This window comes from Solanum lycopersicum, chromosome 3 (assembly GCF_036512215.1).
Source record: "Solanum lycopersicum chromosome 3, SLM_r2.1".
In the NCBI taxonomy this organism is placed as follows: domain Eukaryota; kingdom Viridiplantae; phylum Streptophyta; class Magnoliopsida; order Solanales; family Solanaceae; genus Solanum; species Solanum lycopersicum.
Genome location: NC_090802.1, coordinates 59,780,378 through 59,796,558, shown reverse-complemented (window position 1 = coordinate 59,796,558; position 16,181 = coordinate 59,780,378). Strand labels below are relative to the sequence as shown.

Genomic DNA, 16,181 nt, shown 5'->3' with positions numbered 1-16,181 from the left:
GTCTTTTAAGTTATGATTTATGAACCTTCCCAGGCATTATAATAATCAAATAATACATATTTTTTTATTTTTATAAGAGAAGTTAGAGGCCTAGTCAACCCAACAAAAGCATCCCATAAATGAAGACAATCCAAGTTCACTAATCAAGAACATGGTTTTTATCAAGAAAATAATATAAAAAGACAACTTGTAGCAGGGATTTGGTTCCTTTGTTTAAAAAGTCCAAGTCAATTTTTAGGTAAGCTGAAGAACGTCATACTTGTGGATCATGCAGTCTTTGATTTTCATGTGCAGTAAAGTAGTTAAAATATATGTAGCCAGCCACAGTCAATTATTTTTGTCGGAACAAACTTCTAACTATATATGCACAAACTTCGATCATATGAAACTTCAAACATCCGTCAATAGTTAGGCAAGCCTAAATTCAAATAAACTGTTCCAAAGTGGTAGACGTACAATTTTCAAAGTTCAGACCATGACTAATACAAGTAAAATGCAGGAATATTTACTTCTCCAACATGTTCAAAGCATTTAAGAAAAAAATAGTAGTAGAATCATCCTAAAAACATTCAATTTTTCCTTGAGAATCAGGCGTGATGTCCTCTATCGATATGCAAAGAACATGAACTTCTTGCTTCATATATGTGTACAGATATTCCTAACAAGAAAAAGCACCACCTCGTTTAGTCAAAGCATCATTGATAAAGGCAACGAGGTCTTCAGAACTCTGAACTTGAGATCTAACAGAACTAGTACACTGCAATAATGTAGGGGTCGTCTCATCTTGGTCATGTATCAGTTCATATGTTTTTCTAACAGCTGCACAGAGCTCTATAAACGAGTGATCCTCCAAGTTTTTCCTCAAGTCAAGTAAAACACCTTGCCTGTCCCCTGTATTTATGGGCTTCATTTTCACAGCGACGTTTCTTATTGATTCGAGGTTAAAATATATATGCTGCAGTGCTTTTGATGGTTTCCGACTTGTTTCATTCTTTACATGGGCAAGTGTATGTAGTAGGACTACGTTTGCAAATGCAAAGCGCACAATGAAGATGAAGAAGTCATAGAAATTCATTCCTACAAAAGAAAAGGAAAAAATAGCCGGATTGTCAAGACTCAAGATGCTGGCGCCATCAATCAGAACTCAAACTATAATAATAAGACTGTTCAAACTATCCAAGAACTAAAAAGAGAAAAGTGAAAAACAGACGGCGGTAGATTTTATAAAATATAAGTTTTTTGATAGGTCAAGTAGATTTATATATGAGTAATATATTAGTATAATAAGATGATTACTGTTCTCCCTTCTTTAAGTGAACTCGCAAAGAATTTCAACAGAAGATAACAAAGCAGTCATGTTAGAAGACTCAGCTAAGCCAAAATTGTAAGTTCGTTACACAATGCTGTACACCCCCCAGGACCCCACCATTATCTCGCTATGATCAAGGGCAGACCTGTATTAGCGGCAAGATTTCGTTGGCAAAGCTCCTCAAAGTCATCACATCCCTTGAGGTCTTCAATGTATTCACTAGCCTCGTTGTAATCTTTTAAAAGCAAATCCCACTAATATCACATATATAGATATGATTAATTTCTGAGGAAAAGATAATAACTATATTCATGTAAAGGCTATTAAGCAAGATTTTATAGCAACTTTACTTACCACCCAAAATAAATTATATCCATTGAACCAGTTATGATTTATGGATATGGTATCCTCCTGCAATTCATGTAACATACTTTGATTCAGCAGAAATACAGGCCCTAGATCCTTAAAGTAAATACGAGAAAGTAGTATCTCAAATGCAATTTTCAGCTTAATAACATGTAAAGATTGATCCTATCTTCCTTCCAACAGCCATATACGAACAATTAAAATGATCCTTCTTTTACCAGAATCTATTGTCAATTGTTATGAGAAACAGATCCAAGTCAACAATGTATCCCCTTATAGAAATATATATGACCTGTCCGTGTTAAACAGTTATGTCCAGTATATGTGGAAGATATTTAATCTGAAACTAAAGTAATTCATCTTATCTAATATGTGATGGATGTAACTGGGATAGTAATCACCTCACTATTAGATCCCTTTATGGAACTCAAGATTAAAACCTTCCAAGAGAGCAAATTGCAGTTGTACATGTTTCAATTTTAGCACTAAACCCCATAAGCCATGGGTCAGCTTTATAGAAAGCACTAAGCAGTAAGCAGTGTAATAAAAATAGGAAGTTAGGATCTAATACAAGGTAGACTACTCAAGTTTTTCAGTTGAATGAAAAGCTGTAGATAATTATACGCTATGAAGAAACATAGGGAATAACAAATAAGATACATTTGATTAAAGCAACAATACCAGATTATGAACTTGATGATACCATCCACTGGGAACAAAGATTACTTCATTTTCCTCCTGGGTGCACTCCCACCAGACAGCCTGAACTCATGATGGAAAAAAATGAACACTTGAATCCCAAGGAAAAATTGCCAGAGAGACATACTTCATGGAAAAAGCAACTAGCGAATTACCTTTTCAAATCCAGGAAATTTTGATTGAGAAACTTCAGCAAAGATGTCATATACGGAACTTTTCATATTCCTGAGTAAACAAAGAGTATAGATTATGTGAACTCACCGAAGATAGCAAGCATCATTTGTTCCACTAACATCATTTTACCTGTTGAAGTAATTCACTTATAGCAATACAGGGAAACTTTATCACTTTAAATCAATCATAAGTGCCATTACAAGTTAATAGTTATCAATGAAAGTATGAAAGGAAACACATAAAACGTGTAGATTTGAATTTTGTATCATTTTGTAATGCATTGATCTAGGAAACTGATAGTTATACGTGTATGACGTTCCTATTTTAGTATTCTGTGACAGCCATCTATAGAAGATTGTGAATATATGTAAAACCAACATATAATATGTGCAAACTTCTTTTGAGATACATTTCTGTGTTGATATGGCGCATCTGCTAAGACCTTGACATCAGAACTTTCAGGGTTCCGCAGAGTACATTTCTTTCTCAGTCAATCAGACAATTTTTTCCAAACATTCACAGTTTCAACTCAGTATCATTTCCAAAGTCTATGGAAAATGTTGACAGGAAAAGAAAAGTGGTCTGAAGAAATCCATGGATAACAAAAGAATGTACTGCACCTGTCAAAAACCAAGTGTTGTTGACTTGGAGACAGAAAATACCACTGTTTTTTTCCACAGACATTTGCAGACCAACTGTATGACCTGAATACATCAGCATGAAGAGGTGTCCATGTTCCTACATCCATTTCAAAAGTTTGAAAACTTCCCAAAAGTATTAGATATTTGATTAAAACAAACTAATTTATTGCTAGAGCCATGAAAAATAACAACCGTGTCTTACAAGAAAGAAATTACCGCGACGATGGTCAGACCTTTTGATCCCATGTATACAAAACGATAGTCAGAGCAAGTTATATCATTTCTCTCACTATATGTATCAGGATCGTTATGCATATGAAATTTGTCAAGATAGAAATTCAGCCAGTCATCTGAAAAGTCCATGGGAGTTCTGTATGCAATATACTCCGGATATTCCTAAAAAGAAGTTTGCGTTTTCAAAATTAGCTACTATGCTGAAAAAAAAGAGATTTATCAGCTGACTTAAATCCTGAACAAACATTATCATAGCGAAAAGGAGTACAAAATTTCTGCAAGCAAAGCTTCTTAAAAATAGAGTCTCCCTCCACAATATGTTAAGTGCGGGGGTCAAACAATATGCTATAGCCATATATCGACCTGATTGTTAGGATCATAGATAATAACTATCCACAAACCATTATTTCAACACTCTTCATTCTACTTAATGTGTGCTGATAGCAATTAACAAAACTCATCTTTTTATTTGGACAGCATTTTTCTTTCTCCAAGAATAAATTATTAGTATTCCACTATTTCACAGCAGGAGTAGAGCAAACTTTACGAAATCAATGATCAGTAGCACATATATCAATTGCATCCATATGGCTAATTTTCCTTCAAGAAAGAGTTCTAATACAAAAAAAAAAAAGATTCACAAAAGCATCACAACATTGAATTTAGCTATTTCACATTTTAGCGGACCCAAAGTTGATACCTTTACAAAATGCCAATCCTTCAAATACAATAAAGACCCGCCACCAGCACCACCATCATGAAGCCAGCGATCAACAAATTCAGAAACAGTCATTTCTATTCTCTTCTGATCAGTGAACTCTCTAGTCCCACAATCTGCAACCTGCAAATCACCAGTAACTGACCACAAACCCAAAAACCTAAAAAAAAAGTCGAAATTAGGGGTTTTAACGAATTGGGTCGAAAAAAAGTAATATCTTACCTGAACTTTGGATTTCCCAAAATGGGTAGAGAAAAAGTGAAGATTGGGTTTTCCATTAGGTGAAACCCAGTCTTTGCAAGCCCTCCAATCGTCCATAAGTCCTGTAAGAAGCACAGGTTGGTTCTGGGACATATATTTCTCGGCGAACTCACTGTAAGTTAGTTCTCTACCGTTTACTTTTTCAATTCTCCCTCCAATTTTCAAACCCATTTCTATATCATTCAGTTATGGATCTTCCCTCGTCGTTTCTTTGCCTTATGTTGATGATATGAATCTTTATTCTTATGTAGTATTTAGTATAAGCCCTACCCTCTTATTTTATTTTATTTGATTTTAATTGAAATTCGATCAAATTCAAATTACATTTAAAATTATTCCTAAGAAAGGTTGTGGTTAAATAAATCCAAACTCGACACCTCTAACTAGGACAATTTATGGTTATAGTTAAAAAGTCAAAGTGAACCACAATTCGAATCAAACTAATTAAAAGAAATTAATATTTGATTTGATTTGATTTTGGTTTATTGGAAACCAACCACAAAAATAACCAAAATGAGGGATAAATTATATAATACAAATTTTATAATTATTTATATACTATTCATAAATAAGATACAAATATTTTGTTAAATTTTAGTGATGAACTTTCATATAGCCACTCAAAAATAGCTAAATTATTCCATAGCTATAGTTTGATAATTACAATTCAAAACTACATGTTACCCGTTAGAGAGGACAGAGAGTGATAGAGTGGTAGAGAGGTGAATTGTGTGTGTGTGTATATATATATATTACCGGTTAGATAATTATATATTATATATATATATATTTGTATATATATGGCGAGCGAGAGAGGGCCAAGTGTGGGAGAGAGGTGAACCGTGTGTGCGCGCGCGTATATATATATATATATATATATATATATATATCAGTTAGATAATTATACATTATACATACGTATTTGTATATTTGGCGAATTATACACATACAAACGTGACTAATTATACAAACTCAAAGTCAGCTAACATAATTAATGTATAATGTTAGTCGTGAGTGGTAATTATAACAAAATATAGCTATCATGAGTAATTAAGTAGTATAAATTTGCATAACCGCATAATTTTCCCAAATTTAGTTAACTTAAGTTTTTAACTTCATCATTTTCTCAAGCTCAATACTTAATTTTAGTCCAACTATTACAATCTTAAGTTTAAATCCATCAAAATTAATTACTTTAGTCTTTAATTACCATATCTCACATAGAATAGTTACACTTTATTTTAATTGAATCACTTTGTCTGTGTAATGATAACTCTAATATTCTTTAATGAAAAAATTACTTACATACACATCATTAGTTTATTTATTTTCATTATTTCCTTCCTTTTTAAAGCATTACTAAAATTCCTTTTTTTTATTCCTTAAACCCAACTCCCGAATACATAACCTCCCATCCCTAACCCACGTTTCTCTCTCCAATATATCACTCTTGAAATCGCGCCATGTTTTCTCTCTCGTGATTATATCATTCTAATTTTGAATTTCAATCTTATTTCTCTCTCCATACAAGGAATTTCTCATTCCTTCTAGATATTGTTTTTATTTTGTTACTTTTGCTCATAATTGATAGTTTTTTTTAAAAAAATTCAAAGTTCTGATATATTTATGCAGGATCCTCCTTCATTCAGTTTAGATATTACCCAGATAATGTCATCCGACACTAATTGTGTTTATGAACATGAAGACATAGGTTCGACTGAGAATAGATCGAAAAAATTGCATGATCCCCTAGTTATGGTCGATGATGAGAAGGTGAAGAAGGATGCGCTTTCTTCTTCAAAAGCAAAGATTGAAAAACCCCTAAAAAGGGGGTAGAAAAAAGTATAACCCCAATTTTCCGTTCGAATCTAATTGAGGCAATGAGTTCCTATCTGTTGTTGTTTTTTTTTGTTGCTCAATCTTTGAATCAATTGTTAATCTTTAATCAAGTGTTAATTTGAATCTTTTTTCTATGTAGTTAAAAATTGTTAAAATTAACAATTTCATCTTGTATCCAATTATTTGTGTACAAATTTACTTCCCTTATTTCATTTTAAATTTTCATGCTCATTAAAAAGTGTAGTTTAATAATTTATCTCTATAACATAAAAGTAAAATTGTTTGAACTATCATGTAGATTTTGTGTATTCTTTATAGTGAAAATTAATTATAATTTAAATTGAATACTTAAAGTGACAATTCTTATTTTTTTTTTAAAAAGTTTTTTAGAAAAATTGTTTATTCGTGATGAAAATAGTATACTTATTCATTGTATGTTTTTTTAGATGTTATATTATTTAAAAAATAATTCAAAAATTAAAGACTTAATTAATAGTCTCATATAATATAAATAACACTAAAATAATTTAAAATTACATTATTGAAGTGACAATATTTTCTTTAAAAAAAATTATTAATTCGGATAGAAATAGTAACTTGTCAATAAATATATTTTTAGATGTTATATTATATTAGAAAATTAATTGCATATAATAAAGACTAATGAATGATATAATAGAAATAATACTAAAATAATCAAAAAGTGAAATAGAGAACTACTATTCATCTCTCTATAAATGGAGATAGGGAGTAATATATAGGGGGAGTGAAGAATTCATCTCTATTTTACTCTCTAAATATAAAGAACAAAGAGTAAAATAGAGATGGGTTGGAGATAATCTAAAAAAGAAAATATGTTAGAAGAAAATTAACAAAGAAATTAAAAACTGTGAGGTGTGAAAAATACTATTTTGCAAAAGTTATTGTTTGTATATTATTTTAGTGATCACAAACAATTCTATATCAAGATACTACAAAGCCAAAACATATATGCAATTGAATTCGCTACTTTTATGAATGCTTTGTATTTTTATAAATTTTCATAATAGTCATGTTATGTTCTTTCATTAGTAGAGATGACTTTTAATTTCATAGAGTTATGTTCCTTCATAAATAAATAACTTTTTTCTGCCAAAAGACAATTATAATTGGAACAATCACTTTAGTTGCTCCCTTCTTGAAAAGACATCTTTTGTTACTTCCAAGCTATCTAAACATACAAAAGTTTTCATTTAAAATTTAAATATTAAATAAATAATTTGTTCAAAATAAATTACGAAAAAATAAAATTTTAAATTTAACTAAAAAAAAGTACTACGAAGTTACAATTAAAATTTATAAAAGTTAATTATTACCTTATATAGGCATGACTTTCAGAATGTAGTAATTTTTTTTAAAAAAATTTGAATTAAATAACGGTAAAACTATAACTACATTTTAGAACATTGAGTTAAACTACATAGAATTTATTATGTATCAATAAAATTTTGAAAACAAAAATCAAGGTGTTATATTATAACAAATGACTAAAATTTTATGATTTTGTAATGAATTAAAGAGATTAAGGTGCAAAACATTAAAAAAATAGGATAACATGTAAAGTATATGGACAATTTTCAAAAATGTCAAATAAATTATTATGTAGTAACACAAATAACTCCAAAAAAATAATAATAAATTATATATATTAATTGTTTGGAATTGTGTATTTCATAATGTAACAATTCCTCACAATATTTTATTCATATTTACTTCATATAACTATTTTATAACTATATTTTAAATTGTCAATCTCATTGCAATTAACGATTCCTTTACATACTTGAATGTAGATAACTTAAATAAATTTTATATTAAACAATAAAGTTCAAACTGTCTCCCGATAATTCACATAGAATATGACTCAAGAATTGATAAATGAATTATAGTGGATGCAGCATACTTGAATGTAGACAAACTATAAGGCCACTTGTTGCTTTTCGGATGAGGAAAAAGTGGTATTGCATCTATTATCTCTAAACACCAATTTTCAAGTAATTTCCCAGTTCACATGTATATCGATTGATTGAATTAATAGAAAATTGAAATTGAACTTGCTGTGAATTGAACTTGCTGACTGCAGTGTGCAAAAGATCAGGAGAAAAAAAATTGCACTTATCATAAGCAAAATTGAAATTGAACGGGACAAGAAGAGAAGAAGTAAAAAAGAAATTGCACTTAATAAAAGCAAAATTGAAATGCAAGCAAAATTGAGAATGAAATGTAAGCAAATTGAGATTGAAATGTAAGCAAAATTGAGAAATTTGAGAAGAGAGAGGAGCAAAAAAATTTCACTTACTGTAAGCACAAAATCGCAGAGGAGCAAAGCCGGAGAAATGCAGTGGGGTGAGAAGAGAGGTTATGTAAAGTGAAAGTGAAAGCACCTTCTTCACGTTGTTTGAATTGCATCTTTTTGTTTTTATAAATATTAGGAGTAGATTTTTCCGTGTTAAACTAATTTTATATGGTTTGATATTTTAAATTTTTATTTTTGATTAGAGTGCGTAAATCAATTGAGTTGAAGGAATTCAAAATTTTAAAACGATGACTGATAATAATTGAGTTCTGAAGTTAATACTTGTACATACAAAATGAATTTGTTAACACAACTTCAAAGTTGAGTTGAAGGAATTGAATTTTTTATGGGTTCCAAATTTTAGAACGATGATGTTGAGTGATAATAACTGAGTTTTGAAGTTAATACTTGTACATACAAAATGAATTTGTTAACACAACTTTACAGTTTGAGTAAAAATTAATGGATTCGATTGAACCGGTATGACTGTGTTTGGGTTTCTATCTCCCCGTAAGTCGGTAGCCATAATTTAATTGACATCAATTTTTCATAAATTGTTTCAGTAATATCTCTTTAATATCGCATCAAGAATGTAACCCGGTGATCACTAAAATGATTTAAATTGTTCGATCTCAATTTCTAAACTGAACGGAAGTGATTTTTTTTCAACTTATGTGTGCGTAAGATGGCGCGGAGAGAAAATATCTCTTTTAGTTACCTTGTATTTGAAAAAATATACAAAAATATTCGAGGAAAGTCGTCGCCAGTTTGTAAGAGTATTTTTGAATAGGGGATTTTTTTTGGGAAAATTGTATATAATAGCAAACTAATAACCTAAATTAAATAGAATAGCAAGGGTTTGATTTAATTGTGTTCCATAGCAAACATTGGCAAAAATTTGCCAGGCGTCTCTCTCCCAGAAGTCTCGCTCGCCACTCTCCCATTCTCGCCTCTCTCGCTTTATACACAAAAGTGTATAATTTCTGTTTCTGTTTTGTATAAAGCGAGAGAAAATTGTATATACACATGCAAAAATGTATATCTTCATGTTATACACTTAATTATATAATTTACAAACATTTTACTTCAAATATTGCAGAGAAAAAGGCCAAAGAATTATACAATTGCAGTGAAATACAATTTTTTCTAGCTTTATACAACAGAAGTGTATATATTGTGTTTCTGTTTTTGTATAAAGCGAGAAAAACATATATCTTCTTGCTATACACTTATAATTATGCAATATACATACATTTTAATTCGATTCAACTGTATGCAAAGCTAATTATACAATTGCAGCAAAATAGTCCAGCGAATTATACAATTTAGGCCAGCAAATTATACAATTTAGGCCTGTGAATTATACAATTGTATATGTATAGCGAATTATACAGTTTTTATGTTTGCTATGGAGCGCAATTATGCAAGGTTTGCTATATTATACAAATATAAATTTTTTGTTTGCTATATGTGAAAGTTGCCTTTTTTTTTTTCATTCAACTTTTAATTTAACATTTTTTTGTATATATATATTTTACTTTTAGTTACCTTGTATTTAAAAAAATATACAACAATATTTGAGGAAAGCCGTCACCAGTTTGTAAGAGTATTTTGGAATATGGGATTTTTTTTTTCATTCAACTTTTAATTTAACATTTTTTTGTATATATATATATATATATATTTTACTTTTATATTCTACTAATGAAATTGTGGGACTTACAGAGAATTCAAACTTGTCCAGTCCTTCTCTCACTGGAGAGTCCAAAATAGCCTGCCAGAAAGTCCAAAATTGCTGATTTCTTCACTGATTTCTCAGAGTTATAATTTATGAGATTTTAAAATGCTGGTAAGTTATCTACTTTTTGCCCTAATCATTTACAAATTTGATGGTATCTGCTCATGTGTATTAATCACTATTCACAAAATTACTATTTGTTTTATGCATATTTGGCTTTTTTTCCTGAAAATTCGTCCATTTTTAAGTTTGGCTGGTAATTGATGTGCTTTAGCTTCTTCTTTTTTTTTTTCACTTGTTGCTGTATCTGCTAAGTCTTGTTGGTTTTCCAGTTTTTGGGCAGTATCCTAGATGCAAGAGGCGACTGATATCTACTACTTGCTCAACTTCAATTTGTAAATTGTTCCAGTTGCAAAACATGATTCTTTACGAAAGGAAGATTGTTTAGGTGAAGGAGAATATACAATATCTAGTGAGGTAGTGTAGTAGAACGACCCACCTCCTAATGTAGTATATGAACCGTGCTAACAATCTCGACTGATTGACAAACCTAATAATATGAAACAGAAATGAGATGCTTTGCTAGTGTTGTTAGCTGAACCTCTTTCTCCATCTGTTCTATTTTACGTTATACACTCCTCTTTGTAATTTGTCTAAGAAAAAAAAGCCAAAATTGTTTATTTAGAGATAATTTAACTTTAAATTTTGCATCTTATAGCCATACAATTGTGTTCAACTTGTTATAAACTACCAGCTTCAAAAGTCTTTTTTCCCCTAACAATCAATGCATGCTAGACTGCTGCTACTGGATTTTAGTCTCCACCTCCCCCTTGATCTAACTTCTTCCATCCGTTTGGTGAAGAGTCTCTATTCAAAGAAGGACAAGCTTCTTCACATAGTAAGAGTAATGATGGAAAAATTTGGTTACTAGGAGTTAGATGGCTTGGCCTGAATGTATCTACCGTATCGGGTCGACTGATGTTTGCATCTTGCATCTTTTCGGCAAGTCTCGACTCTTGTGTTAAGATCAGTTGCTAGAGACCTTAATATAGTTTTATCGTTGGAGATCTACAGAGAATTTAGATGATCAAATCTACTGTTGCAAAGGCACAAGTAGCTAGCTACCTGTGAAAATTGTGACTAGATAACATAACCAAGAGATGTTTTGAGAACAAGAGCATTCCCTTCCAAAGTATAGAGATGAACTGTTTAGCAACCTTTACTTTTGGTGTATATACTCTGTACCTAAGGATATAGGGGATATTACCCTATTTTTAGACAGTTGATTCTGTAATTAGTCTCTTGTTTTAGCTTGTTACTGCCTTTTTGGAGGTCTCGAGCATACCTTAATGTTGAGGAATACAACATAGGTGGTGATAGATTTTGTTTTGGACTGTTCCTTCATACTTTTGATGTAATTATGTAGGTGCACAAGTACTCCTTTTGTTTATAATACCAGTTAACCTTTTCAAAAAAAAAAAATGTGTCACAGAACTTAATGAACCTATGCAGTTTATGAATAGCATCTTTCTCTGTTTCACTGTGTATAATTCATTTATGTGGACTTAAAGCAGTTTGTGCTATTAGTGTAATTATCATACGTGATATGACTGCATTAGTTTTTCTTGGTTAGATAATCTTTTGAATTGTTGAAATCAGTGAAAAGTCAGTTAGACTAGCATCTTGTTTCTTGGACATTTTGGGGCTATATTTACTTCAGATTATGCGTAAGTCAGGTTTTTCAGATTGAAGTGCTTTTATCTTTATTTTCTTAACACTGACACAGATGTTGATTATCATGATGTTCCAGGTACTTCTATTAGATCAATTGAAGAGCAGCAACTATTTATCCAATTCATTGGCCAGCTATCTATAGCAAAAATCAAGGTCAGGTTCTTTCTTTTTAGCCCTCCTGCTCCTCCTCCTTTTCCTTCTTCTCGTTCGTTGTTCTGCTTTTTTCTCACCACAATTTACTGGATTATATATCTTCGTCATGTGATATTGTTTTTGCTATTTTTATCAAAATTTGTGCTATTGTTGTTTGTACAATTTTGGGACTGTTGTTGAATTTAGTGATCACTGGGAATTTGATTCAGCTGAATTAATCTTATTTGAATAGTGTTACATGCTCTGTATCATTTTTTCCCATTCTTGTGGAATCCATATCAATGTTTTCTTCTCATCTCTTTATTTCTTTTCCATTATTAGAGTATATTAGCCATCAATCAGTACATGCTCTTTATTTAGACTACTAATATTTAATATATATATTGAACCACATGTCGCTAAGTTATATTTTTATCGTTTTAATCCATATATCTAGTAAATTATATGTAGGCAATATTTAATCTAATGTTGAACATATATATATCTAGATATATAATAATATAAAAGCGAGTACAAAGAAAAAACTTCAAAATAACGATGTTAATGGGATAACGTTGTCGACAAAACTGCTGACATGTACTATTCTGAATAGCTCAGGGTTCAGCAAAGAAGTTGGGGCATTAATAATGCTAGCTGTTGCTAAAACAGCGTCCAGGGTCTCCGTCGGCCTGTCCGTCCTCTCTTCTGTTTCAAGAATCACAACTTTCTCTGATATATCATCGGAATGATAATCCACAAATTCCGTAAAATCCTTTTTAGGGTCATTGCATATGACATTTTCACCACTCCTTCCGCACCGCACAATCAGTTTCCCCTGTAATGCAGTTTGCATCACATTCAAACTGACTCTACACCGACAATGTTGTTTGTGTGCAAGATTCCCAAATTTTTCCTCTCTAAAATCAAAGTAGGCACAAGTATCTATGCCGTAAAGAAACCCGTCAATGTAAATATGTCTGGCATGATTCATAAAACAATCTATCGGAATACTGATTGATCTCCATGAATTGGTTCCTAGAGTTAGAATCATATGCTTCATTATTCTTGGGGAATTAGGTATCCTAATAATATGGAGCAACTTGTATTTTTCCGTTACCTTATCAAATCCCAAATACAATCTAGGATCCATTGAATTCTTCCTCACCCCTTCCACAGACACAGGTAAAGCCTTAAACTCCCTCGTGCTCACATTGAACAAATAAACTTGACCGTCTTTAGAGCTATACAGACAGACAAGGCCATTGCAGTGATTTGAGCATATAAACATATCTTCAAAATAAAAACGTCTTGTGAATTCTAAAGAATATCTTTCTAATCGTCTTTGCTTCTTTTTCTTTTTTGAACGATACGATTTACATGGGTATAGTTCAAACAAAAGACGGGTAAGGCCTTGAGAACGGGCTAGCTGCAATTTGGAAAAATTGGGATGTTCTATCCAAGTGTTCCAAGCTTTACAAACACATTTGAATCGCACGATAGATTTCACCGGAAGCCATGATATAATCTCTGATGTTATGTATTCATTACCATACTTCTCCATGATTATGGAGAAAAAAAGAGAACCCTAGAACTATTTATATAGAGTTTGGCAAATTTACACGTATTGTTTGAACCTAACCTAAATCAAAAAAAGGAATCAAAAGACCGAATATATTACAACTCATACTCCTAAAAACAAGGCTAAAAATTAAAAAATAATTATTACCTAAAGTCGCATGGAAACTTTTGAATATACAAAACTAAGAAGAATTCCTAAAAAGAAAAGTCACTGCGTAATAAACTGGAAAAATAGTGAAATTAAAAACAATAGTTGCTTTTGTATGGTAAGTTTTCCAACTTTAATATTCTATATAAGACAAATTTAAAAATTGAGACCATAACATTTAAATAATTATATACCATATATTCTAATTTAAGATCATAAATTTAAAAATCTCTCTTTATTTTTAAAATTTCAAACAAGTTAAACAAAAAATTAAATCGGAACGGAGGAACTACTAATTAGCAGTTTTAACATCTTTTAAAATGAAGATTAAATGTGAAGCTTAAGTTTTCATACATAATAAAGAATAAATCTCAATTATCAATATTGATGAGGTAAACGAATTTAACAAACGCATTTAATATTTTCTAATTTTTTTCATTATAAATGCACTTTAGTCATATGAGTCTAAAGAGCATGTATTGATTGCTAATACACTTTATAAAATATTATTTTTATACGTTCTGCGAATCAAACATTAATAACCTCAAAATTTTATAAATAATTATAAAGAGAAACTTACATAAATATACTATAAATAAAAAATATTTATCATTTATAGTAATAATATATTTTTTTTATTCTATCACCTTTAATATATTTATAATACACTTTTAATTCATATTACGAAAAATAATTTATTATTCACATATAATACAATTTTATTAATGGATAATATATTTATCTCACGTTTTAATACACTTATAATTCAATGTGTCAACTTCTTATCAAACATGCATAATATATTTTATAAAATAGTTATAATACATATAAATGCATACTTAATTCACTTTTAATAAATATTACAGATTTAACATAATATTGCTATAAATAGTAATAAATTAAAAATATTTATTAAATCAGTAATTATTTATTAAAAAGCATCTATCCAAGTAATTTTTCAATCATAAATATATTAAACAAAATTTAGTAAGTCACAAAAATTGGCAATGGAGAGTTTGGGCTTTACAGCATGCATGTCATGTAGGTTGGGACCAAAGATGAGCTCGGTACAGTCTGTTAGGAAAAGAGTATCGACGATACACAACTTAAGATCCCATAAATCTCTTAAAAAGAAAAAGTTATTATTTAATTTTTTTAAATAAAAATTTCATGAATACATTTTCATTCCCTCTCCAACATATCCCTACCCTTTTTGGATATATCTATCTTTCTCGGGTACATCTCTTTCATTAAATAATGTATTATTTACAATGTATCAAATAATCAAGTAATGTATTTGAGATAGGATAAAATGTAATTGGCCCTCAAATGTATAGAATTTCTGTAAAATGTCCCACAAAAAAAAAAAGAACTCAAAAGCTCGAGAATTTCTACTTTCGTGAGATTAAAAAAGAAATAGGAACTTCAAATTACAATGAATAAGAAATTTTATGGTAGAATTATAACAACATTGAATTAAAAATTGAAATATTTTTTTCTTTTGAACTTGAATTGATGTATTTGTTGAAAAATTATGAAGCATTTTATGTGTTCATGGATTTCAAAAGGCATGTGTAATTAATTGAGCATTTAAATAATATTAAGAGAGAAGTACTGAAAACACTTTAAAACTCGAGTTCTTAAAACACCTTTTCACTTGATCAAAAGATCTTAAATGCAACCTCTATCTCGTAACGTGAGTAAATTCTTTTGAAAAGTTTATGCTCCCAGCTACAAAAGTTTAGAACCACTTGGTATAACACATGGTAGATTAGATTGTATCTTTCGTTACTCATATAGAGTTTCACATTTGAGACATTTTTTCACATTCTTATGATATCAATGTTTTCTTCTTTTATGGAAGACATAGTTTCAAAATAAAGACTGTAATTGAATAATGTTGTCCACAAAACTGATAACAAATGTTATCTAATATAGATAAGGGGGCAACAATGAAGTACTAATTCACTAATTTTGTAACAATCTTGTTAATATCAAATTGACATCGAAGAGTTTGCTCTACTAAGTTTTACCTAAATCAAAAAGGAATTGAAAGACATGAATATGTTAGAACTCATACTCCTAAAAAATTAGTCACATGGAAACTATTGAATGGACAAAACTAAAAAGAAAAGTAACTATCTTAACAAACTTGAAAAATAGTGAAACAAAAAACAATACACTTTCAGTAAACTATTTTTTTTTCTTCAAATTTACAAACATTCGACGTTACAAGTTTAAAAATTGAGAATGTAACATTTAAATAACGGTACAT

General features: G+C 30.1%; 2 protein-coding genes and 1 long non-coding RNA gene across 5 annotated transcripts; 1 reads left to right on the top strand and 2 right to left on the bottom strand.

The window, feature by feature from the left end:
• Positions 1–397: 397 nt before the first annotated feature.
• JJH1 (anti-PCD protein-like) lies at positions 398–4,658 on the bottom strand. Of its 3 annotated transcripts, none has more exons than XM_019212577.3 (9): positions 4,364–4,658; positions 4,124–4,264; positions 3,423–3,585; positions 3,169–3,286; positions 2,530–2,599; positions 2,357–2,437; positions 1,664–1,720; positions 1,455–1,563; positions 398–1,077 (listed from the first exon to the last, which is right to left on the bottom strand). In XM_019212577.3, exons 1-9 carry the CDS (start codon positions 4,571–4,573, stop codon positions 659–661), a joined length of 1,368 nt encoding a protein of 455 aa, XP_019068122.2. In that variant the 5' UTR covers positions 4,574–4,658; the 3' UTR covers positions 398–658.
• A 5,511-nt stretch (positions 4,659–10,169) lies between these two features.
• On the top strand, positions 10,170–12,496 carry LOC138347292 (uncharacterized). Its single transcript, XR_011220080.1, has 2 exons — positions 10,170–10,425; positions 12,125–12,496. It is a non-coding gene; the product is annotated as an uncharacterized lncRNA (long non-coding RNA).
• Positions 12,497–12,657: 161 nt separating this feature from the next.
• LOC101255980 (F-box protein At3g57590-like) lies at positions 12,658–15,039 on the bottom strand. The gene has a single exon (XM_069295255.1). It carries the CDS (start codon positions 13,739–13,741, stop codon positions 12,728–12,730), a length of 1,014 nt encoding a protein of 337 aa, XP_069151356.1. The 5' UTR covers positions 13,742–15,039; the 3' UTR covers positions 12,658–12,727.
• Between the last annotated feature and the right edge of the window lie 1,142 nt (positions 15,040–16,181).

Excerpts from the sequence above, each read along its gene's own strand:
- JJH1 (XM_019212577.3), bottom strand. The coding sequence starts at position 4,573 with ATGGGTTTGAAAATTGGAGGGAGAATTGAAAAAGTAAACGGTAGAGAA. Across the intron at positions 2,600-3,168 it reads CAACACTTGGTTTTTGACAG|GAATATGAAAAGTTCCGTAT; the intron begins GTGCAGTACATT and ends TTGTTTACTCAG. Across the intron at positions 1,078-1,454 it reads AAATCTTGCCGCTAATACAG|GAATGAATTTCTATGACTTC; the intron begins GTCTGCCCTTGA and ends TTTCTTTTGTAG.
- LOC101255980 (XM_069295255.1), bottom strand. The coding sequence starts at position 13,741 with ATGGAGAAGTATGGTAATGAATACATAACATCAGAGATTATATCATGG.